The sequence below is a fragment of the Calidris pugnax genome, unplaced genomic scaffold (assembly GCF_001431845.1).
Source record: "Calidris pugnax isolate Ruff unplaced genomic scaffold, ASM143184v1 scaffold39, whole genome shotgun sequence".
Lineage (NCBI taxonomy): Eukaryota > Metazoa > Chordata > Aves > Charadriiformes > Scolopacidae > Calidris > Calidris pugnax.
This window is the reverse complement of record NW_015090828.1, coordinates 7,903,494-7,926,631: the sequence shown is the minus strand read 5'-3', so window position 1 is coordinate 7,926,631 and position 23,138 is coordinate 7,903,494. Positions and strand designations below refer to the sequence as shown.

The 23,138-nt window shown below is 38.9% G+C and overlaps 1 protein-coding gene across 1 annotated transcript in view; it reads right to left on the bottom strand.

Annotated features, from left to right (window-relative positions):
• The window catches only part of LOC106887156 (myopalladin-like), a 49,280-nt gene that overhangs the window by 3,305 nt on the left and 22,837 nt on the right, over nucleotides 1–23,138 (bottom strand). Inside the window, exons 10-17 of the mRNA XM_014940573.1 lie at nucleotides 21,017–21,604; nucleotides 19,101–19,248; nucleotides 6,940–7,161; nucleotides 6,205–6,354; nucleotides 5,187–5,266; nucleotides 4,578–4,704; nucleotides 2,808–3,015; nucleotides 1,926–2,091 (exon numbers count right to left, since the gene is read on the bottom strand). Coding sequence (XP_014796059.1) covers nucleotides 1,926–2,091; nucleotides 2,808–3,015; nucleotides 4,578–4,704; nucleotides 5,187–5,266; nucleotides 6,205–6,354; nucleotides 6,940–7,161; nucleotides 19,101–19,248; nucleotides 21,017–21,604 — 1,689 coding nt within the window. The remainder of the gene's footprint in view (nucleotides 1–1,925; nucleotides 2,092–2,807; nucleotides 3,016–4,577; nucleotides 4,705–5,186; nucleotides 5,267–6,204; nucleotides 6,355–6,939; nucleotides 7,162–19,100; nucleotides 19,249–21,016; nucleotides 21,605–23,138) is intronic.

Genomic DNA, 23,138 nt, shown 5'->3' with positions numbered 1-23,138 from the left:
AAGGAAGAGGTGGGAGATGAGCACATCAGAATACTTGGAGTTGCAGGAAGTTCTAAAATTTGAGATTTTGTTTCCTTATGAACTGGAATGAAACATTAAACCACAGAGTTTCAAGTCAATAGGACATTTTGTGCTTCCAACAGCTCTAATGAAAAAGAGAATGTTCACCGTTTGCTCCCTGCACTACAGAATTTACCTTATGCTGGGGGCGCAATAGTATATAAGCTCATACATGTCCATATTGTGATACAAAAAAGGTCTCTTGGCCTCAGGCAGGAAGAAAACAGTGAGGCAAGGTAGAGACAAACAAGGATGACGCTGCCCATCGCTCACATGGTCTGTGCAGAACCACTGGAAGCCTCAGGGGCAGGCAGTCTGGTTATGACTGGCTGAAATAGCAGAGGTGATCCAAGCCTGATGTTAGCTCCTGGCATGGGGAGGTGTGGGAGGTTTCCCTTCATCATTCCTCTGCTGAGCTGAAGCAAAAGCTTGTTTTCTAAGCTTCTGTGAAACAACTGGAAATGAGGCATTTTAGGACAGTTGTTCATTCTCCATTAACTACAGTGTTTGCATGTGTAGAACCATCATTCTTGTGAAAGTGACAGTACTTGAAATAAATCCTTGAGTAATTGCACAGAGGCATAGAATATCAGAGTTAGGTGGGCTTTTTGGAGGGGGACAGCAGTCTCTGGGTGGGGAAGGGGAGACCACAGAAAGATTGATTCTCATTAATTACAGCTAGGCACATTATTTTATCAGCTTTTCTTTTGTGAAGCAGGAAAAATAGTGATGCATTTGAATGCAAGAGCTGAACCCAAACACTGTTGCATTTTGTAACATGGATCCAGGTCTTTGCCTGTGTTTGTTATCGTCCTCTGTATCTGATACACTAAACTCTGTATTATCTTGTGCCAGCAATGTGCCCTTGTGGCCAATGGCATCCTGGGGTGCTTCAAGAGGAGGGTGGCCAGCAGGTCAAGGGAGGTCATCCTCGCCCTCTACTCTGCCCTGGGGAGGCCCCATCTGGAGCACTGGGACCAGTTCTGGGCTTCCCAGTTCCAGAAGGACAGGGAACTGCTGGAGAGGGTACAGCAGAGGGCTACAGAGGTGATTAGGGGCCTATAACATCTTTCTGATGAGAAAGGGCTGAGGGACTTGGGTCTTTTTAGTCTAGAGAAGAGAAGACTGAGGGGGGATCTGATCAATGCCTATAAATACTTAAAAACTAGATGTCAAGAGGATGGGGCCAGTCTTTTTTCAGTAGTGCCTAGTGACAGGACAAGGAGCACAACCTTGAACAGAGAAAGCTCCACCTAAATGTGAGGTGGAACTTCTTGCAGGGTGGCAGAGCCCTGGAAGAGGCTGCCCAGAGAGGTGGTAGAGTCCCCATCTCTGGAGATGTTCCAAACCTGCCTGAACACATTCCTGTGCAACCTGCTCTGGGTGGACCTGCTCTGGCAGGGAGGTTGGCCTAGATGATCTCCAGGGATCCCTTCCAACCCCATCTCATTCTGCAATTCTGTGCTCTGGGGCATTCAAAGCTGTATTCTAACCATTCTGAGTTTGAATTCATCCATAGTTAGAACTAAATTGAGGAAAAAATCATTTAGAGAGTAAGGTGCTAAAATGCATTAAAAATACTGTACCATAGTATCTTTGATAAGAAGATGCATATGTTGTATCAGGCCTATGACCCGAAAGGTCTATCACTGCTCTCTGAGGCAGTGGCGTATTATGCTCCATTCCTTTATTCTGAACCAAGAAAATGCTATTGTTCACCTCACAGTGAAGCCAGCTTTTAAAGACTTCATGTGGGTGAAAGAAGATGTTTTAAGAAGAACACCACCTGTAATTCTCACAGTTTTTCATGGAAACAATTGGTCTAGCCACAAGATACTCCAAGCATGGGTACGATGGTACAGTACCTCATCCTGTCTCTGTTTGATGGGATGGTCTCATTATCCTTCTTCCAGAAAAATATAGGGGGTGGCATTCCAACAACTCTGCACTCTAGTCTGACAGGGTACCCTTCAGGAACACCGCAGTTCTGAAGCTTCTCCAAAAACATGGGGGCTTTTTTTACTTCCTTTGCTGGAAAAAGAAAAAGAATTCTTGAACAACAGAAATTTTCTTCTTTGTTACGCTTTGAATTATATGGAAAAACAGGACCAAAGGTTATTCTTGCGATATCAAAACAGGTTCTGAATTTTTAATGGGAAGGAAGTGTTGGAAGGAAAGTGAAATGCCATGACTTAGCCTCTGTAAGGGAACATAAAGAAAATAATAGGCAAAACTGATATTCATAAAAGAATGTGTGCATATTTAATGGGTCTAAACATACTACCACTGCAGGAAATTAATGCCAGTTCTATGGATTTCAGGAGTTCACATCCTGTAAGGCTTTGTTACAGAACAGTATTCAGATTCATGTTTTTTATATTTAAAAAAGAAATTAAGCCAATAAAATAGGGACTGACGTCTAGGAGACCACAATGTATATTATGAATTCAAACACTAAGTATTCTCTCTGGAGAAAATTTAGAATGTCATTTTGCCAAGACAAGAGAGGTGAAGTGATGATGAGAGAGAATTCTTACTGCCCTCTTTTAATAACAGGGTGCACCTATCGACTGAGCACCAGGTCCGTTTCCCTCTAACACATGAGTTTTCTTACTGTTGAACTCTCCTGCTATCAGTGGATTAACTATTTGTTTAAACTTGTCTTTAGGGAAACTAAGGCACTTTTTGGAAGAAGTGTATACAAATAACTACAGCATTGTTATTAAATTATTCTTAGTTATTCTTACCTACAACCGTGAGCTCCAGACTAAATGAATTTTGTCCTGTTTTATTAGTGGCAAGGCAGGTGTAAGTTCCAGCATCATTTTGTGTGAGAGGATCAATAAGCAGAGAGTGAACTCCAGTCTCTCTGACCAGCATCTTGTGGGTGCCATCTGGTAGCACAGGTTTGCCGTTCAGAAGCCACGTCAGCTCTGGAGTCGGTAACCCACTCACCTAACGGACAGGGAAACAGCTAGAGACAAATGTCAACCTGACAAAGAGTTTTTAGTACATTCGTAGGTAAGCCTTTTTCCAGATACCATCTGAATAATGTCAGAATCTAGAACAAAAAGATGTAATTTTTTTTTTTTTATTTCTCAGCTTCTGTTTTTTTCTGCTGATTAGTTCCAAAAGGCAGAAGGATAGAAAACAATCAAGCAACAAAATCCTAAGAGAAACAAATACATGAAATGCCTACGTTTTTCCTGGTCAGAAAGGAAGAAACTTGGTCCTGTATCAGATTCACAAAAGTCTCCTAGTAATCTGCTAGTTTTCTTTTTTTTTTTTCTTTAGTGCTGAGTATAAATCAAAACCCTAGATCCAAACCACTACAGAGTTTAATAGGGATTAAAAGGACTTCCATACAAATGACTTAGTATTCTGTAAAATCTGATTAAGAATTATATAGTTCTTTGTAGCTGTTAAACTTACATGCTTTAGAACACTGCAGATTAAATATTTTATAGAAAGATTATTAGACTTTATTATATTCTTAAAGATCTTTCCAATAGATAGAAGTACTTACTCATGTCTAAAATATTGCTTTACAAACAATATTCTATAAACCAGAGAAAGAGGGAAGTGGAACTTGCCTGCACGAGGAGTGCTGTCTTCCAGGTCTGTGCAATACCAGACATGCTTTAAGGCTTCACAAGCTCTGCCAGGATAGCAGAGCTAAGAATAACCAAATTCTTTGGCATGCTCCCTAGTAAACTTTACATTGTAAATTAAGTAGTAAATGAATCTTGTTCATCTTCAGGGCATTAACTTCTGCTTCAGAGCTTCTACCCTCTTTGGGGTAGGAGACATTTTGGAGCATGGAAGAGGTCAGTGTCAGTGCTACCACCTTTGCTGTGCTGCTGCGACACAGAGGGACTACCAAAATATGTTTGAGCAGACAAGTTTCTTAAAGCTGTTCAATAACAGGATGTTCACTGTGTGTACCCTAATCTCTGACAACTCTCTCACATAGGGATTTGAATCTGTAAATGGGGACATTTCTGTATCTGCATGTGCTTGGGAAGCATAAAATACACTGGGCTCCGTTCCCTCTTTTCAGGGAGTATTAATCTGCAGTAATTCAGTCCAGTACAATAGAAACATTTGTTTGAACAGCATACATGCTGAATCCTCTCTTTCTCATGGTTTTGTGCATTTCTGGATTATGTTCAAGAATCTGATAATGGAGCAGAAGGACCTGTCATTCCCAGATGAACTTCTGGAGTTCAGGCTGGTAAAGGACACGGTGAACATATCTAGTAATTTGAACAACCTTCTGAGTGAGCCTTCTATTTCTGGGGTTGTGTTTTCTGTGTTCTTCATTCCATACAGCATGTGTTGAAAAGAAATCCCCCGAATCAGATCAGAGACAATGGCAATAAGAAATAATTTTTTAAAATAAAGCATTAAAACTTCAACAGAAAGTGCTTATGCATGTAATGAAGAACATGAAACCACCTAGCAATACATGTACAGAGGTATGGGAAGTGAGAATGAACAGAGGAAATAGTTAATACCTTACAATCCAACCTACAAAGTCGCCCTTCATGTGCTACCATGTCACCTGGAGCCTGTAGAAAGTATGGCCTGAAAAAGCGTTCTTGAACTGCTTCTTTGTCTCCTTCTGGCACCCGGGGTCGTGTCCTGCAACACAAAAATTGCATACATATGTTTGGAAGCCAAACTTTTTTTTCCTAATGCTTTAAAAGAGTTAAATAAAAAGGGCAGAAATAAATGGACTGATTGTAATTTAATGCTTGCATATTTTAATTTAGAAAGATTATCAAATTAACTATATTGTGTAGTATTGTTGGATTCCCAAGCTTTCCTTCTCTACTTTTTGCTTTTTTGGCTGGATTTCATCTTGCTAATCCATCCCTTGCCTTTAACTCCACTGCAAGAGGTAAATGAAATAATACTTTACACTTAAACTTCCCTGTATTTGAAGATGACCTTAAAAATATTAGATACTAGAAGTGACCTGTTGGGAGGGAATTGCTGCTGTCATTTCCATTCTGTGATTGAGAACTGAAGTACAGAGTGCGTTGAAGTACAGCAGCTAGTTATTTTGAATGCCTTCAGTAAGAAGCACTGAGATGGTCTGAAGGACTTGTCTTTCCTTTTACCTGTGAGGCTGAATTGTTGATATTCGGCCCCGAACAGGGATACTCTGAACCATCAGGTGGCCTGAACAACTGATTCTCCCCTGCAAATCACAATGGAAACAGAATTAAGCGTTGGTTAATAACTCATTTCATTTTGAAGTATAAATAGTTAACATTTACAATGCATCAGCTGGTTTTTTGTGGGTTTTTTTTTAAGTAAAGTAACTGGACTATGGTGTAAATATTACTTTTTCAAAGCAAATGCTATTAGTGTGCGGAGGCAGAGGTTTCTCTGTGTGTCTGGAGCAGTGTGTTTCTCAGGCTCGTAAAGGCCGTGGCAGTGCATTTAGCAGTGGTGCTGGGTAAACCACCTTAAGCAGTATCTGTCCCTGCTTCTTCATGGCTGTCTCTGTGTCTCCCCAGGTATTCTCTTCCAGACCCTTTCTACTAGTGGTGTTGTTTGTGCAGCCACACGGAAACTGAAAAGTAGTTGGGCTGAAGTATAATTCAGAAAAAGGGAAAAATTGAAACTGGAAAAAGTTGCCTGCCTTGATTGTACTGCTAAATAAGCATCTAAGCTAGTGCACAGGGTGAAGGAGAGGGGTATTATGGAACGAGACCATTTGCAGATCCACATCTTTGCATCCTGGATAAAGGATAACTGTGTTTGGTAAGACTTCCAAATTTGGCGTAACATTTTGTTTCCCCTCGTTCTATTCTTTCTGCCTACAATATCATGTCTGTCTTGTCACCATATCTCAGAGAGTATCTATCAGCAACAGAAGCAGGGTCAGAAGATAGGGCAGGAGTTAGTAATGGGGAAAAACATTCTTAATGATTGTGACTGGGATGTATAAGAATAGGGGAGTAGTTTCATCATTCTTCATTATATGGTTTCCTCTCCTACCCTCTGAAGCATCTGATTTTTGATACACTCACCACTCGCTGTCAGGCTTGGTGGCCCAATCCGTGTTACTATTAATATACATTCAAAAAAGATGAAACAAGCATTTTTGTAGAGGAAAATAAAACACCTTACTTGTGGGTTTGCAGCCATAATTGTATAGTTGCCATCATCATCATTAGTAGAAGCTTCAATATGTAAAGAACATGTTCCATCTTCTTCTCTGTTCATTTTGAAATGCTTGTTTTTCTTTGAAATCTGCTTGCCGTCCTTGAACCAGTATACCTGTAGTGATCAGAACCCCCCCAGTGACTTAACACTTGCTCTGTAGTGGAATAGTGACTAGAAAAAACATAGATAAGAACATGACATAAGTTGGCCAATTGCTAGTAAAAAGTTTAGAACATTATAAAATGTGCGGATCAATTACAACGTGAAGTAAAATGATTCCAGGTTGAACTTGGAAAGCTGCATATCTCCTTTGCATAGCTGGGCCTGTTGGGTTCTCTTTCTTGGCTACAGACACTTTACTGGTTATCTCAGATTAGTTCTTATCTTTCTGAGAAGTTAATTTTTTGATGGGTAATGAAGTCCTGTTTCTCTTGGGGTCAGGTGGTTGTGAGGCAGTCTACACAGTACATCAAAGATACATGCTCAGGAGCAGATATTGTTATTTTAGAAATTATTTTATTTAATTTTTTATTAAGTTATTTTAGATATTGTTATTTTAGAAAATGGGAGGGAAATAATTTGTTTTAGACTTCTCTCCACAGAGCCATGTTCTTAGGACTGAGGCTTTCCAGAGAGATGTATAAAAACTGCAGGTAGTTGATTTTTATTCCTTTACTGTTAACAGTGAAAATGACCTACCTTGGGAACAGGTATTCCAACAATTTTGCAAGTGAATGTAATAGGAGATCCTTCCATTACCCGAAAATGCTTGAGTCTTTTATCAAAGATGGGTGCTATGTATTTGCCTGTAGGGATTTCCTCGTGTTGGACTTCGTCGTCTGATTCATCCACCGGGGTGCGTTCAAGGCGAAATTCTATTTCATTCATCAGCCTCTGCTCAAAGCTTGAAATCCTGTATTCCTGCAGAGAGAGAGGGGCACGGTTCTGATCAAGATGAGTCGTGCTCTGTGGTACTTGTGCTTTTAGACTAATTCCAAAATGAGTGAAAATATAAAAGCCTACGTAAAGTAGGACATATTGAAATGGTCTGAATTCAGTCTACAGACACAAATTCTCTCACTGCATCTAAAGTTTGCAGAATGTGACTAATGAAACTGAATTTTTTCAAAGGCAGCTAAAAAATCAAACATGCAATTCCTCTAAATCCCTGTGAAAACTGTACTTTTGCACACTTGATCAAAACAGATGATTGAAATATACCAAATTTTTGAGGATTTTGTGTTTAAATATAGTTTACCTGCTAATTATGGAAATGAATACTGCTATAGATTTCAATTCAGAATTAAATAAGGAAAACTATAGCTACTAAAAGAGAAAGCTATGAAGAAAGTGAAATATTTTCAGAGTTATTTTGCTTCAGGTTAAAACTTGACTATATTTCTAGCTGGTGTAACTGAGAAAGCAAAACATATCACATTTAAATCCTTAGGAGATTAAACGGATGATGCAAGAAAACCAGTATATTCCTACTGATATTGTTTTTCCTGATAGTTTTCTGTGATTATGAGCCTCCTCCTAATCCCCTGAAGTCAATGAGAAATCTCTTGTTACCTAGCTGTTTGGCATGAGGATCTCTCTTGCCTAGACCAAGAGGCATTTGACCAAATGTCTCTTGCTGTGACATGTGAAATGCTAGACCAACAGTCAGGTTCTGTTTTTGACAGCAAACTGATGTTTGTCCTGGGCATGGTGGAGCACTACGCCTGAAAGTCCAGAGCTTGTGTTCCTACTGACATTTCTGAGAGCAGGCATACGTTCTACTCTACTTCTGAAGCAAGCATGGATCTTCAGAATCTTACTTTTGTCTGTCAGACAGTGCTATTACAATGGGTTTTGTTGCTTTGTTAAAGGAGGGAAACGATCTGTGGCTTAGAAGGGAAGTACTTGAGCAATTCCAAAAGTGAAATTCTCATTTCTAAAATTGAATATTAGAAACTAGTGAATCATAAATAAGGATGTAGCCTATCCTTACATATATTCCATTTGCTGAAAAAACAAGGTTCAGAAAATGCAGCTTGTCTGAAATCCTGCAGAAAGTTAATTAAAGAACCAGCAAAGGTCCCAAATTGCTGGGACTTACTTACATTCCTGATCATATACATATTCCATCGTACTGCTGATCGTGCTCTTGACCAGTAGTTCCCAAATAGTAAGGAGCAAAGGTGGAGAGGCAGCACAAAATTTAGGCTGACAAAGTCTTCTGATTTCTTCAGGAGACCAAGGAGACAGAAGTGGCCAAAGATTGGGAGGTTACAAGGGAGTTTTGAGGAGGAAAACGTGGCAGCCATGAAGCCTGAGTTAAAAAGCTGGAAATTGCTGTGATGGAATAAATGCCCTGGTAATAATCTGATTTTGGTACTGTAATGGTTGATGTTGTATATTGGTCTTTTCATCTAAAATCTTTTTTTGGGGGGTTGCTGTAAGGTCAGATCCAGTAAAGATTAGCTATGGTGGGAAAAGGCAGACAGCACAGAGTAGGGAGGGAAGGACTTTCATGACTGAACTCTCTTTACTGGAAACAGAGTCTTCCTTCCACTCCTCCCTGCTTCTCTGGTGCTGCAGGGATGTTCCACACAGCTTTGGAGCAGTGCCCATAATTACGAGGTAACAAAAGTGTTTATAGGGAGCTTAAGTTGCTGGGTCCCCTCTTCAGGACACCTTCCTTATCTACAACACTCCCTCCCTGCTCTGACAGGGACAGTCTGCCCTCTGGTACTCTCTTCAAATGTACCACTGCGTATACAGCTTGGCCAAGTAGGAGTTTTTGAGCATGCAGGTCTGAAGAAGTGGGTGAGACATGCACCAAAGGGTGGGAGCCAGCCACTAGATGGTATCCACTTTCTTAGGTGGCTTGCTTTGCTCTGTGGGCTGGCCAACAGCTGGTGATCAGCAAACAGCCTGATAAAGTTTCATCTTGTGGAGCTTTTTTTCTTTCACGCAGCATGTCTCAACAAATCACTTGAATAGATCAAATTCTAATCTCAGTTAAGCCAGTGTAAAACTGGACGTTCTCTGATTTGTGACCAAGCGAAGCTCTCATTTTTCCATTTAGATGGCAAGAGCTGGTTATAGTGTTCCAAGGGCAAGTTAAACAACCAGTCTTTTACCCTTGATATGTAGAAAAAGCCTGTCTGTTTTTAGGAAGGAGGAATCAAGTTAAAATCAGGGAGTGACTACTATGTTCTAGGAAGCAGCCATGTCACCAACATGTACTCTGGTCATATTTTGTTTCTAGTCTCCCATAAATAAAGGAATTCAAACCTAAACACTTTGTTGCAAACAATGTGCTGAAGAACATTTTTGGAGTTTTGTTTTCCTTCCCCTTCTTTGAGCGCTTTCGCTAGTTGTCTTTGTGTTGTTTAGGCAGTTCTTGGCAGCAGAGAGCAAAATCTGTGGCAAAAAAATAGACCTACTGAGAAAGGATTACTTTGAGTGTCTGAATTTTCCAGTAGGACTTGAAGATGCTATATGAAATTATTCTAAGAATGAAATTGTTTTCAGGGATTTCACATGCTGTGTGGTCTTTGGAAATGTGGAGGCTAATTAAGGATTCATTAAGGTAGAAGTAATCTCTTTCCCTTCTCTTTTCATTACCTACTGATCTGCCACATGAATAAAGGTCAGGGCAATGTAGCAACTATGGTACAGAGAGCACCTTTTCTTCCTGTTTAAACATGTTAGTGTTTATTGTGTAATGAATCTCTCCAAAAGTATGTAATTACTTTTGGATATTGATTATATGACAGCTAAATTCACCATTTTGAATATGTTTCTCCTTAATCATATTGAGCTCTTTTGAGCACTATTATTCCCTTTGCAAAGATAAGTAATTTTTAAAGTTTTTGATATGTTTAGAAGGCAACAGAGCTGATGGACAGAGGAGGCGAAGAGAAGATAACAAATTGGTTATCTCAGAAGCTAGACACAACAAGTCTGTGAAGAATTGTTACTCAGAGAGGGCAACTCTGGACTCAGATGAGAATGAGTGGGGAGGAAAAGTGTTAAGATTTCTCAGAGTCAGATAGCAATCCAAAAGAAGTAGTCTAGAGACTAAAAATTGAAAAACAGCTTTTGCAAGAGCCAACACCTTTTACTTTTTAAGTGCAAGACAATAAAGAACAAAGGAAGAAGAAGTAGGGGGCCTGCAGCTGCTCTCACATACAAAACCATTCAATCTGCGTAATCTGGAAGTCAGCAAACTAGTTATGTACTGCCCTGAGAAGCTTACCAACAGGTAACATTGTTCTTTTATGGCAGTACACAAACCTGCCACTGGACTGTCTTAGTTGTATACAGTCTTCAACTTTATTGAGCTATATGCATGTTTTGTTAGACCTACAAAGTGTGAATGTGATTATTTTTATCAGAATGATGTAACTGATCTCTAGATCAAACTTCCTTTATTTCAATTTTCTGGTGACGGTGCCAAAAGCAGGTTTGGAAATGAAAATTGTTAATGACAAGAATAACATTTCAAATAAAAAAGGCAATATTGTGCTTTCAGTACATCCTCAAGTGTATAGTTGAAGATTGAGGAATCATTGCTTGGTCCCTGAAGGGAGTTTTCATCATATGGTGTTCTCTAGCAGCAGGAAGTGGTGGGGCTAGGAAGGCACACATCACATTAGTGAGTACGGTGTTGACTGCAGAACAAAATGCTGCAGAGTGGAGTTAAAAGGCAATGAAATACTGCAAGCTAATGGGAGAGGCCAGTATTGTTTATAGGTAGTTGGGTTTAGTCAGCAGTTTTTTGTGCTGATTTTTTTCCCAGATTCACTGCTTTCCAAAAGAAGTCACAGTATGTAATAAGGAATTAATAGTCTAATGTTGCTGTAGCCATGATGATGTACAGATGAAACCAATCAATGGTTTTAGATACAATTAACATCTTTCCTTTCCTCTATTCCAAAGATACAAGTGTGTCTTAAGTTGTCTAACCAACTAACATTAATTCAACTTGGAGCAATTCTTTTCAAACTGTAATTAACCTAATGTTTCTTCCCTCTCTTTTAGATCTGAAAATGTTTTCTGTGAACACAGTGTATAATTTTTATTTTTCCTGACTGTGTGTTGAAGTTAGTAACTTCTTACAAACTTTACTTCAGTAAGAAATAAGGGCAGTTCTTCCTTTTCATATATCTGCTTGCAGACGAAAATATAATTGAAGAAGGAATGCATTTCATGGGGCATGAAGTTAATGACAGACAGGTTTTCTCTCACATTTCTTGAGTGCATGTGACCCTGGATATATGTGCACGTAAAATAAAGGTAGCAGTTTGTCAGAGCCAATGCTTATTGCTGCACCATCAACACTATCATTAGTGGCAACTGCTTCCCTGCCCGTGGAAGCCACAAGAGTCATTGTGTTTCTGTGCAAACCCAACAGTCTCTGGCTAGGAACTGTGCAGGCCAACTGCACATGTTTGGTTATTTTAAGGAGTTATATTCAAAAATACATTTTAAATTAGAAAATATTGAAGTTAGGGTTCCCACAGCCCTGAAGTGTTGCCTGTGTGTTGTGTACATACTTCAGTTTGTCTTTCTCAATATATGCATATATATGCTTATATAAATTTACACACAAACCAACAAGACTAAGTTAACATTGCTGTGAAAATTTTAACACCAACATATACAGACTGAAGGTGTTATATGTTACACCAAGCTTCTTACAAAGAACAGGAATCTCTGAAATAAGTGGAAACACACAGTTGTATAGAGAACGTAATCATGGAGGTTTTTTGCTTGTTTGGTAAATTTTCTTCTAGGATTAGCAAAAGCACAAGAGAGTTGTTAATATAGCTTTCTGAAGAACTGTTTTTATCACATAAGCCATAGAACTATTTCTGATTGTGATTACATAAGTGGAGTAGAGCAAAGTGTTTGTGGTTGTGGGTCAGACAAGTATTTCGTAAAGTGTCACACAAAGAACAAGTCAATGTGATCACTGTGTACAATGTTAAAACTAGGCTGCAGTTCAGCATACTGAGAAGACTAAGGGAAGGAGTACAAAGGTTTAAGCTCTGATTTTGGGTCAAAAATGCGGAGTTCCAGCTGCTTTTTGGCAATGTTCCTGAAACATGACATTTTTACAGGCTTGTTTAATATAGTAGCCACATATTTTAATTATGCTGTCTCCCAGCTAGAAAACTGTAAAATTAAAGCTCCTATGTGGAGGTGTAAATGTTCTGTACAAATTAGAATATACATAGCACATGTATATTATAATTGTATATAGTTATCTATATCTCTATAGGCTGAGTAGACTGCAACTTTTGAGACCTGGGTATTATTTCGCTTCCATGCATTAGCAAAAGGGGAGTAGGGAGCGGTGGTTGCATTAATCCTATCAGGATATAGCCAGAAGGGTAAAAGGCTTAAAACTGGCCAGAACAAAACGCTGGTGAGTTCTATGTCTTAAGCAGTTCTGTATCATGTTTCTCTAGTCATTAGTAGCACCTTCTAAGTGATCTGTGCTGCGTTATTGCCCCAGAGCTGTGTAGCATATTAAGTGTATATGAATGTAGCTGAACCGGTTTAGGTCCCACAGTGAGCTGTTCTGCAGGAGTGAGCTACAAGAAAGTTAACTCAAAAGGGAAAAAAAAAAAGTCAGATAAGTTCTAGTGGAAATTTGGAGCAGATGGAGCAGTGAAATGCGGTTTCTCTTCTGGGGAGTTGCTAGCCTTTGCACTGTTGTAGTAATACTCTGCAATACTGTTGTAGGGTCCTGCTGGGTGGCTGTAATTTGACCAGCATGGCAAACACAATTTTTTTCCAATGCAAGTCCTGTTGAAGTACAGTTTCACATCATTTTGTCTCTGTGATTGATCTATTTGGCCCTATCACCGTCATATTTTGAGCACCTGGCAGTAAGGCACCCTTCAGGGCAGGCCTGTTACTTGTGGTTTACATACGAGAAATTGAGGCCTAAAGAAGCCAAGTGACCTGTTAAAGAGACACAGAAAGTCTGTGACAGAGCAGAGAGTTGGATCATGGTCTCCTGGATTTCAGTTCAAGTAATTTGGCTCCTGGGCCATTCTGCTACCTGTGAACCTTTTTGGCAAAAAGGGGAATTGGACAGACCGTAGTAATTCCTGTAAGTTTCTATGCACCTCTGTGTGTGAATATGAATCCTAAAATCCTATATCTGTTGAAGTTAAAGCCTGTCTTGCTATTGACTTTAGCAGGATTCAGATCTTAGTGAAAATACATGCTAACAGTTACTAGAACCTTGTAGCATCAAAACAATCTGATGTTAGCATAGTAACCCATGGAAATTACCACATATAGAGAGGCCAGAGGAACTTTATTTGAATGTTGATTCTCATATCGTGCATAAAAATGTAATTCTCTTTGCCACTCATTGCCAACTCCAGACAAATTTCCCAATTTAGTCCCAGTTTTGTAACTTTTACTAGACTGACTTTTTGGCAGAGTTACTCTAAATCCAGTTAACAGTTTATCTAAGAAACTGGCATATATTGCATCTCAATGTCTGCTTCCAAGCTGTAACGCTCCTTGGCTTCAAAGTCTCCTCTAGCCTACTCTGACTGAAATCTTCTGTTTAATTTGGATTCTCCTTCCCCCCACCTCTCTCCCCTCTCAGTGGTGGGAATCAAAAACCAACACATCCAACATGCATGCTTATCTTCACTTATCTGGCCCATGAAGAGGTATCACTGAAGTGACTTATTTTCGCAGGTGAATTATGTTGGGCCATCTTACATAGCACAGGGCATGAAGATCATGCTATCCAAATAGACACACAAAGCCTTGAAGAGTCTACCATCTGTGGTACACAGCTAGACAATATCCTACATACAGTTCAGTTCAAGGTGATTGAGCAAGAGGAAGATAGAAGCGAAAGCAAATGTGGTTTGCATGTCCAGCTCCCACAGACTTGGAGTGAGTGGCTCAGGTGTGTGTGTGAAAGCATGAGGAGCTCAGGGTCCCTTTCCTAGGTGATGAGTTCTGCAACCTGCACACCTTACCAGGAAAACCTGTCTGCATTGTGTTGATCAGACCTAGGTCTTGAGAATACAGCTACAAGTGGTTGTTTAACTATTCATTCCCATGATTATTGGGAGTTTATACCTATTAATTTCAAGACCTCGTGATCTGTCTTTGTCAGGTTCTTAAATGTCTTCTCATTTCTAGTGCAGAGCAATCAAGCCTCTGTGAGGACTTCTTGTGGTTTAATTCCCATCCTTAGTCCAAAATTGTGTACATTTGCTGAGCTTTGAGAGATGATGTGAAGTTTGTTTAGAGCAAGATTTTTGGAGTGATTGAATTAAGTGTAATTCTTGTGCTCTGGGGAACAGAGTTCTTGGTGATTCTTAGGACCTTTCTGAGGCTGACTGTTCAGTATGGGGACTGTGAGGAGATGGTTCTGTTTGATCAGTGTTGAGGTGGTGGTGGTGGTGTGGCCTGTGTGATGAGCTGGGTTCTGCATATGGCTTTGCAGGCCGTGGTTTTTAATGATCTAAAAGCTTTTGGACAAGCCTTGTGTCTCTCTGAAATTCCTTATAAAGTATTCCCTAGCAAAAGTGAAGAATATTCATGTGAGGGCTGTGCATAAGTTTCGAAACAGCTGTAGGTTTACTCTTTGTCCTAAAAATAAGGCAGTGACCACGCTGCTATCTGGGTCTTACATAAGACAGAAGCAACCAGCATTGCCACATGATAATCTTCATAGTAAATGACACAGATATGCGAGCACAGTTTGTAGTGCTTACAACTAAAGGATATAAATCAGGCCTATTTACTTAACTTTCCTTTATTATTGCACACTTAATTCCTTTAATTGTATTACTGTACAGGGTTTTGAGGTTTAATTACCTCATATTTCTTTTTTGTATTACTTGTATAGCAAAGTTTTGAGGAGATAATGTCATTAATTTCTAAGTTTTGCCTGTAAAGCTGAATTTCCTCTATTTATAGTCTCATTGGTGAAGCCTGTAAATGTTTTCAAATACCAGGATAAAAGAATCAGTTTGCATGACACATTTATATTTTTTTCCATTTGCCAAATTCCCCTCAAATTCTCAGTCTGCCCTTTTCTCCCCATGCATCTTTTTGTTTCTACATGACATATTCTAACTGAACATTATCAAGATATTTTACTTGTATAAAGACCAAAAAGGCCCAAAGGACCAGACTGACAGATTTTTGGGAGTGGAGATAGCACCGGCTGTGCTCTCCTTTCATCAGGTGGTGCATTAGCCCAGACACTCACTGAGGTTCTGGCACTTGGATGCTTTGTCTCACAGGACTTCCAAGAGGAAGTCTCCAAGAATAAAACATTATGGGCATGGAGATAAGTGGACAGGGAAGTTCTTTGTCCTTCTTGTCGCCTTTCACTTTGCAGAAATGCTGAAACATCCACTACAGCAAGGACAAGAATCTGGGTGTTTGTCCTAGGAACTAGGCAGGAGAGTGGTTGGTTTTTTTTTTCCTCTCTGTCTCTCTCAGTTTGTCTCTGTTTCTTTTCTCCAACACAAACTAGCAGCTTCCTCAAACAACCCTAACCATTAAGCTGAAATGCTCTCTGAAGTGTCCTGCTAAAGGAGGGCCTATTCCACGCTGCCTGAAGTTACGTTCATTGGCTCTCTGAAGTGTCCTGCTAAAGGAGGGCCTGTTCCACGCTGCCTGAAAGTCTTAAGTTATGTTCATTGAGCTGGAGAAGATGAGAGAAGGGCTCAGGTCTCCTGTTATGGGAGCTGTTCGAAAAGGTGGAAATTCCAGTTTTTCATCCTGCTGATAAAGAATGCTTAATTATTTGTGCAACCTGGGACAGCACCAATGGTGCACATACCCACAGGCAAGGAGTTAGGCTGCCCTTACAGAATTTAAGAGTTATGAATTCGACTGTCTTCAGGCCAAAGTAGAAACTGGGCTAGGTCCTGGAATTTGTCCTAACCTCTTCCTGCAGCTGTGTAAAGTTAATCCTCGATTAGTGTATCTTCTGTTTAAAAGAACTGAGCAAATCTGACTGAAGACATTTGGTATAAGTGAATCACATTTTTTTTTCAACGCTCCTAATTGTGATGAAATTTCACCTGGCAATATAGCATGTCACCATCTGCATAAATGACAGGTATGGTGTTCTTTTCTGGTAAAAATGACAGCTTATTACTGCATGTACTTGATCAAAGTTGCAGCTAGAATTCTAGCAAAATCGTATTGGTATTTCTGTCAGCACTGTATGATTATCAGAGCTGTAGAAGACCAGAGGCTAATCTGTTCTGTCGCATGCAACATCAGCAAAATTACCAACTATGTTCTGATTCTGGATTTCCTTATTGTTGGAGATGAATGACGTACTGGATGAAACGGGAGGAGTACATCTGGATTATTAGATATCATGCTGAGTGCATAATGCTGACACTTAGGAAAATCTTGACTTGTAAGCTAAACACTTTTCATGTGGAAGTCAATGATAGATAAATAGAGCACCAGGATGTAAATCACTCACGCTTGTTACTGCACTGTATATAGTAATATAAGACAAGACCAGTACTTTGAGGCACAGACTTGTCATCTGCAGCTTTCATTCCAGATGATCCTTACGTGCTCTGCAGACATTGTAAAAGAGACCAAATGCTGCTATCGAAATGAAATGGGGTTATAATAAAATTCTCTAAATAAAAATAGGCTATAGGACACATTTTATGAGAAGGAATTTTTAAAATAGCATGTAGAAAATACAAGGAAGCCAACACTTTGAGATTTTTATGAGATGCTGTACTCTATTCATTATGCAGTGATATCTCACACAGGGGAGAGTTGTATACATATTTAAGAGAAAGTGAATAAAAGCCTTTTCCTACTATTATAATAATCAATTTAATGCAGTTATGCTATATATAGGATGAAAATTCTTCTTTTTAATTCCGTGTTACCTATTAGAGAAAAAAATGGGACAAAATCTATGGGCGTGAATCCAGCACTCCACCATATTATTCTCATGATGCTGATTGTTCTATAAATGGCAAAGCAATAGGAGTTTCGGAAAATACTCTGTATCCCCTCATCTCTTTAAATAATCACTGCTTTCACTGCAGAGAAAACTCAGACTTGAATTTGCTGGAGTCAGGCTGAGCAGTGGTTTTCTGTGAGGTGGAAGCATAAAATCAGAAGTGACTAAAGGTGGGAACTGAGTGGAAAATGAGGGAACTTCTATTGAGCTATCCTAAAATTATTTTCTACTTCATTACCATTGGCATTCTAATTACCATAATAATTAGAGAAGTGCCAGCTTTGAAGTTTTTCAGTGTTTGGGGGATTGGGAATAAAGATTTTGGTTTGGTGTCATACAGAATAGCAAATAAGTGTATAAATAACTTTTGCTGTCAGCAGATAACGTTGACACTAACAGTGATCATTGCTTCTAAAGGGGTTATCATGCAGTTAACTCAGAAGACCGATTGGTATTTCACAGTAGCTCTCTAAATAATTTGTCTTACTACTATAGCAAGTACAAATTGTAACACTTGTGATTCATCTGCAAAACATACCGCTTGCCAGTTGTTTTACTCAAAGTGCTTTGGCAGCGTGATCCGTCAGAAAGAAGGTCAACAGCAATATTAAAAAAACAGGGATTACGCTGCAGTTGTCCACAGAGGGTAATGTGCTCCAGAGACTCCATGATTTTTTGCTTATCTTTGCATGTTCTCTGTCAGAAGGGCTAACAGACGTTGTGAAAAGTTCCCTTGTTGACGACAGATGAGGGTAAACCATTATTTGCTGTGTTAAGCCTGAGCTGGAAGGGCAGCTATGAAGGGCTCCGTGGCCAAGGTGAGAGCAGCATCGTCATCTACAGACAGAATGGCTATCTAGCAGTTCTTAGTGTCTCCTACTGTCATTCGAGGGTGGTTGGACCTGATTTACAGTGATTTCAACTTCAAAATATCATTTCCTTTTTTTTTTCTTCTTTAATTTCATAGGCACTGCCTGGATCCAGAGAACTTATTGATTCTAGTTAAGAATGAATGGATATTTAGCTCCTTGAGCTTTGTAAAAGGCTGTGGTTGGACCTGATTTACAGTGATTTCAACCTCAAAATATTCCAGTTCTTAGTGTCTCCTACTGTCATTCAGGGTGGTTGGACCTGATTTACAGTGATTTCAACTTCAAAATATCATTTCCTTTTTTTTTTCTTCTTTAATTTCATAGGCACTGCCTGGATCCAGAGAACTTATTGATTCTAGTTAAGAATGAATGGATATTTAGCTCCTTGAGCTTTGTAAAAGGCTTTTCATTTTGCTAAACTCTCATAATGCTAGGCCTATAGTTTGGTGTATGCCAGTAACGGCTACCAAAAACTTCCTAACAAGTTCCTAACAAGTCCCTCTCAATTCATATAACTCAGGAAAATAGGTTTAATGCTAAAAATTGAATACCACATTTTAGTTCAACCAAAATAAAAACAGAAACCTTTTCTTAAACAGTTTGATTACTGCTTAATTTATGTTAAAAATATACAGTGTATGAATGTGTGTGTGTGCCATGAGTTGAGCAAGTTGTAAAGTGAAAAGATGAAATCCAGTGTACAGAAGGGTCTATGAAAAGAGAAGGTTTTACATTTCTACCAGTCTCTAATAGAGATGATCAGAAATTAAAAATGCTACTCAGTCACAAAGTAAACCCTGCACAGCTGCATCCCCTCATACTTCCTATTTAAAGCTCCAGTTTGCTATTCCAAACCAGTACTTACCAGAAAAGCTCACTCTGCAAAGTGTTTTAGCAACTCAACCACACAAACACCTTTTGTTCCACAAGTCACAATACATGTCTTGTTCATGAGTGAAATTTATTTTAATAACACTCGATTTTCTTACCTGCTGACTACTTTCTTGATTAACATCCTCTCGGAAATGCGGTTTTCTTCCCAGGTCCTTTACAAGTGCAGCTTTATTTTCCCGAATAGAATCATCTGTTGCTAACTGCAGAGGCTTCAGATTTTTCTTCGTTAATCCCTGGGTCGGGCTATTAAAAGAAAATTCTGATACTAACATGCAGCAACCAGTATATTTTTTTTTTGTCACCTGTGTGATATGATATGTTACACTTCAGTTGTCTGGATGAACCTATTATCTCACCTGTGTGATATGATATGTTACACTTCATGACGAACCTATTATTTCTACATTCTACATAAATGTAGAAGCCAAAGCACAATATGGGATTTGATTTTTTTTTGGTACTATTTTAATGGTGCATCCCATTCCACTAGGAATTAAGGACACACGTCTTGAAGAGAATAAGCATTATAATACTATAATAAGCATCTAAATTCCATTTACATTTATCCTAGAATAATGATGTCACAATGCTAAATAAATTTGTATAGGTGTTACCCATAGGTATATTATTTGTACGTTTTACTGTATCAGGGAATAATTTAAAAGTTAGTATGATTTTTCATTGATCTTTACCTCACATCTTCAGCAATCATTTACTCTTTCCATGAACTTTTACTTCTTTCATTTCTCTCACCCTTTTATGACACCTAATATCAGCGGTTCTTTTTATTTTTTACAGATGTCGTCTGTTTTATTTTAGTATTGAAAAATAGAATTACTCTTTTATTTTAGTGTTTGAAAATAGTCAAGTTCTTAAAGTAGACTGTCAGGAAACTGTGAGAGCAGCAAACTACTTGAAAGCGTGCAACGTTCTAGTAAACCCTTTACTTGTAATGTTATTATGAATGCCTGCCCGTGATGCCAGGACCGTGAAGGCCTCCAGGCGTGTGCCACAAAGTCATGCCAATGGTGTGGCTGTGCTGGGCAACTAGGAGGTCTGGGAGTAGGAGTGCAGTGATGGTTTGAAGGCAGGATTTCTTGGCACACAGAATGTTGAGTGTTATGTATACAGGGACACTTTTTTCTGTTGTAATTACAGAATGGTTGATGTAGTATCAGCAAAATAAGTAGAAGATTGTGACTTACTGATGGCTATCACTACCTTGAAGTGTACCATTGGTAAAGGGGGAAATACTCCCTCGTTTGGAGTTCTATGGATAAAAAGTTGTATCAATCCACTGGTGCTAGCCATGCTAACCCAGGGTTTACATAGTCCACAAAAGAGATATTAATTTCAACTCTACTAGTAAAGAAGGAACTCTTAAGGCCACAACCTTTCCTGTACATCATTATCCTTATTTGCTTGTATGGTGGTAGCCATTTTGTCACAGAAATCATGCTGGATGGCAATTAAAATATTAATGTGCAAAACTGTTAGAGGTTTTCTGGGGAACTTTAAATACAGCAAGTATTGCAACAAATACCTTTACATAAGTTATCTCTTAGATATACCTGGACTAAGAAATACCATACATTATAAGATACCTCTTAAAACTTTACTTGTTGCTTGCAATAGGTAAGAATGTTTTTTATAGCTCGTGTAGGCAAATGGTCTTATCTTGCAAGCTCATGAAATCTCTTTTCTCCCACTAGTACAGTCCTATGAAGCTTTGAGCCCCCAAATTCTTGTATGTATCTGTTTATAAACTCACATTTCTCTATACTGAATTTATTTTACTCTTGATGCATCTTACTGTAGAAACTACTTTCCCACCCTTTCTTAGCTGAGCATAAAGGTTAGATGATATGACTAGAATATATTAATAACTTGCTTTTCTATTTTATGAATGACTTGCATTTCAGTAAACCGCCCACTGAGCAGAAATAGATTTTAGTTTCCCTTACGAGTATTTCTTGTCCCTGCTTCTGCACATCTAGTTTGTGCTACTTACGTCGTTGGTGTACTTCTGGGCAGTCCCATGGCATTGGTTGATGGCGCAGTAGGAAGTGAAGGAAGAACAGAACTGAGGAAAGCTGCAGGATTCTGAATTCGGCCCGGGGGGGAGACAGGAGCAGGCGTCACACTCTGTGGCTGAAACTGTTTTACACTAGATGTAGAAAGTGTTAATGGAGGCACCATAGATTCTTTAGAGTTTGGTAGAGACTGTTCACTTTTGCTTGTAAACCCTCCTGAAAACCTCGCTTGGGCAGATGGAGGATTTCCTGTGAAATTTTCCTTGTTATTTGTTCTTTGAGTTCCTTGAGGGATGTTGCTGAACGTTGTAACCGAGGAGCTAGAAGAGGAGCTGGTAGGTGGGGTGCTTTGTGATGGCAGGAACTGCTTAGGTCGGGTATAGCCGAATGCTTGTGAAGCAGAGGCTTTGCTTTGTTTGTACGTGGTTGAGGTGGACTGTTGATGGAGGGAAGTAGCAGAATTCAATACAGCTGTGTTGAATGACAACTCTCTTGTAGATGTCTGATACAGCTGCTGTTGTTCAAGCAAGACTTGGTTCTGGAGCTGTTTCAACTGGGTCTGATCACTGCATATAAGACAAAGATGAGCAAAATTGGTCATGAGCCCTCAATGTACTGGCTGACTACATTTCCATATGCAAATTGCAAGAGAAAAATTCTCTGTCCTGTGATACAGTAAGAGATAGGGGAAACTCCTACATGATCTACATGAACATTTGGAGAAGAGCATAATCTGCTACTAAATTAAACTTTTCTTTCCTCTTCCCTTCTTTGCCAGAGGCACAAGTGCTTTTTGTCTGAAAATTATTTGACTGAAATATAAATATAAATCTTACTTGAAAATACCTAGGGGATAACATTGTCAAATTCTGCTCTGTCACCTTAGTACCTCTCAGCTTGTGTAACTAAGAGTAGGATTTGGTTTATCAGATATTAAATGAGCTTTTGTAAGCCAGATTGCAGTTATTTAGCTCCTGTTTGAGTGGTTCCTGAAACCAGCATTTTGGCTAATAAAGCTTTGCAATAATCTACCAAAAAGAGATACTAGAAGTGTAGTTTAGGTAGTGTTGATATTCAGTGACAGGCAAGAGTGCATCATTCAGAGAGGACTTGCGTTTCATGCAATTGTTGTTTCCTAGATGTTATCTACTGTATGTATCTTCAGGGCTTTTCTACTTTGCAATTAAGTGAAATCATTTTGCTTTGTCAAGTGGTTTATTTAGTTATTATGTATATGGAAATACAGCATATGGAGAACAGGCTAACTTTTTCCCTTCCAAAACAGAAAGGACATAGAGGATATGGAAAATGATCATGTAATAAATTGTCAAGTGTTAAATAACTATTGTTAAAAAGTGAAAAATGTGGATGTAGAGACCAACCACAACTGGTACTGACAAACCAAATAGATGAAGAGAACTTCTTTTTATTTAAAAGAATTGTTGTTTCTATAATGTACTAAAAAAATCACATTAAAGGTAGATAAAGATAGCAATCTCAAGCTTTCAAAAAGTAGAATCGTAGAAAGTTAAAAGTTTTGCAATTCTGATTTTGTGTCCTTAATACTTATATCTGTATAATAATGCACTCCTTTGTTACATTGGGGGGCATTTGAGAGAAATTCTGCTTTATGCAAGCATTGAGCAACTTAAATACTGCTTCTTACTCCTTCCTTAAATACATTAGAACTCTGAAAGTAAATAGGGCTGTGAATACAGGCTTAACAAATTAAAAAAAATACTGCTCCAAGTTCTTCCTCTGTTACATGGTATGTAAGTTCTGTCATCTTACTTGTAATGTTTATGCTATGAAATTACATCCCTGCTTAAGAATACCAATGAATTATAAAGTCCTTCCTGAGCCTTTAGTTACAGCTTCTGCCTCTTTAAGAAATGAAATGAAGGACTCTGCATGGTTTTTGTTAAACTAGATTTGGGAGGTTTCAAAAATGCTGAAAGGATGTTTCTTAATAAACTGCAGTGTGAACTCCATAAATTGTCCTCTAAGAAAACTGTGCTACTTCTTAAAATTTCCCCTTGAGTTCACAGTGCGCTAATCATGCAGGTGCTTTTTAGTTCAAGTGGTTTCACATTATCAAAC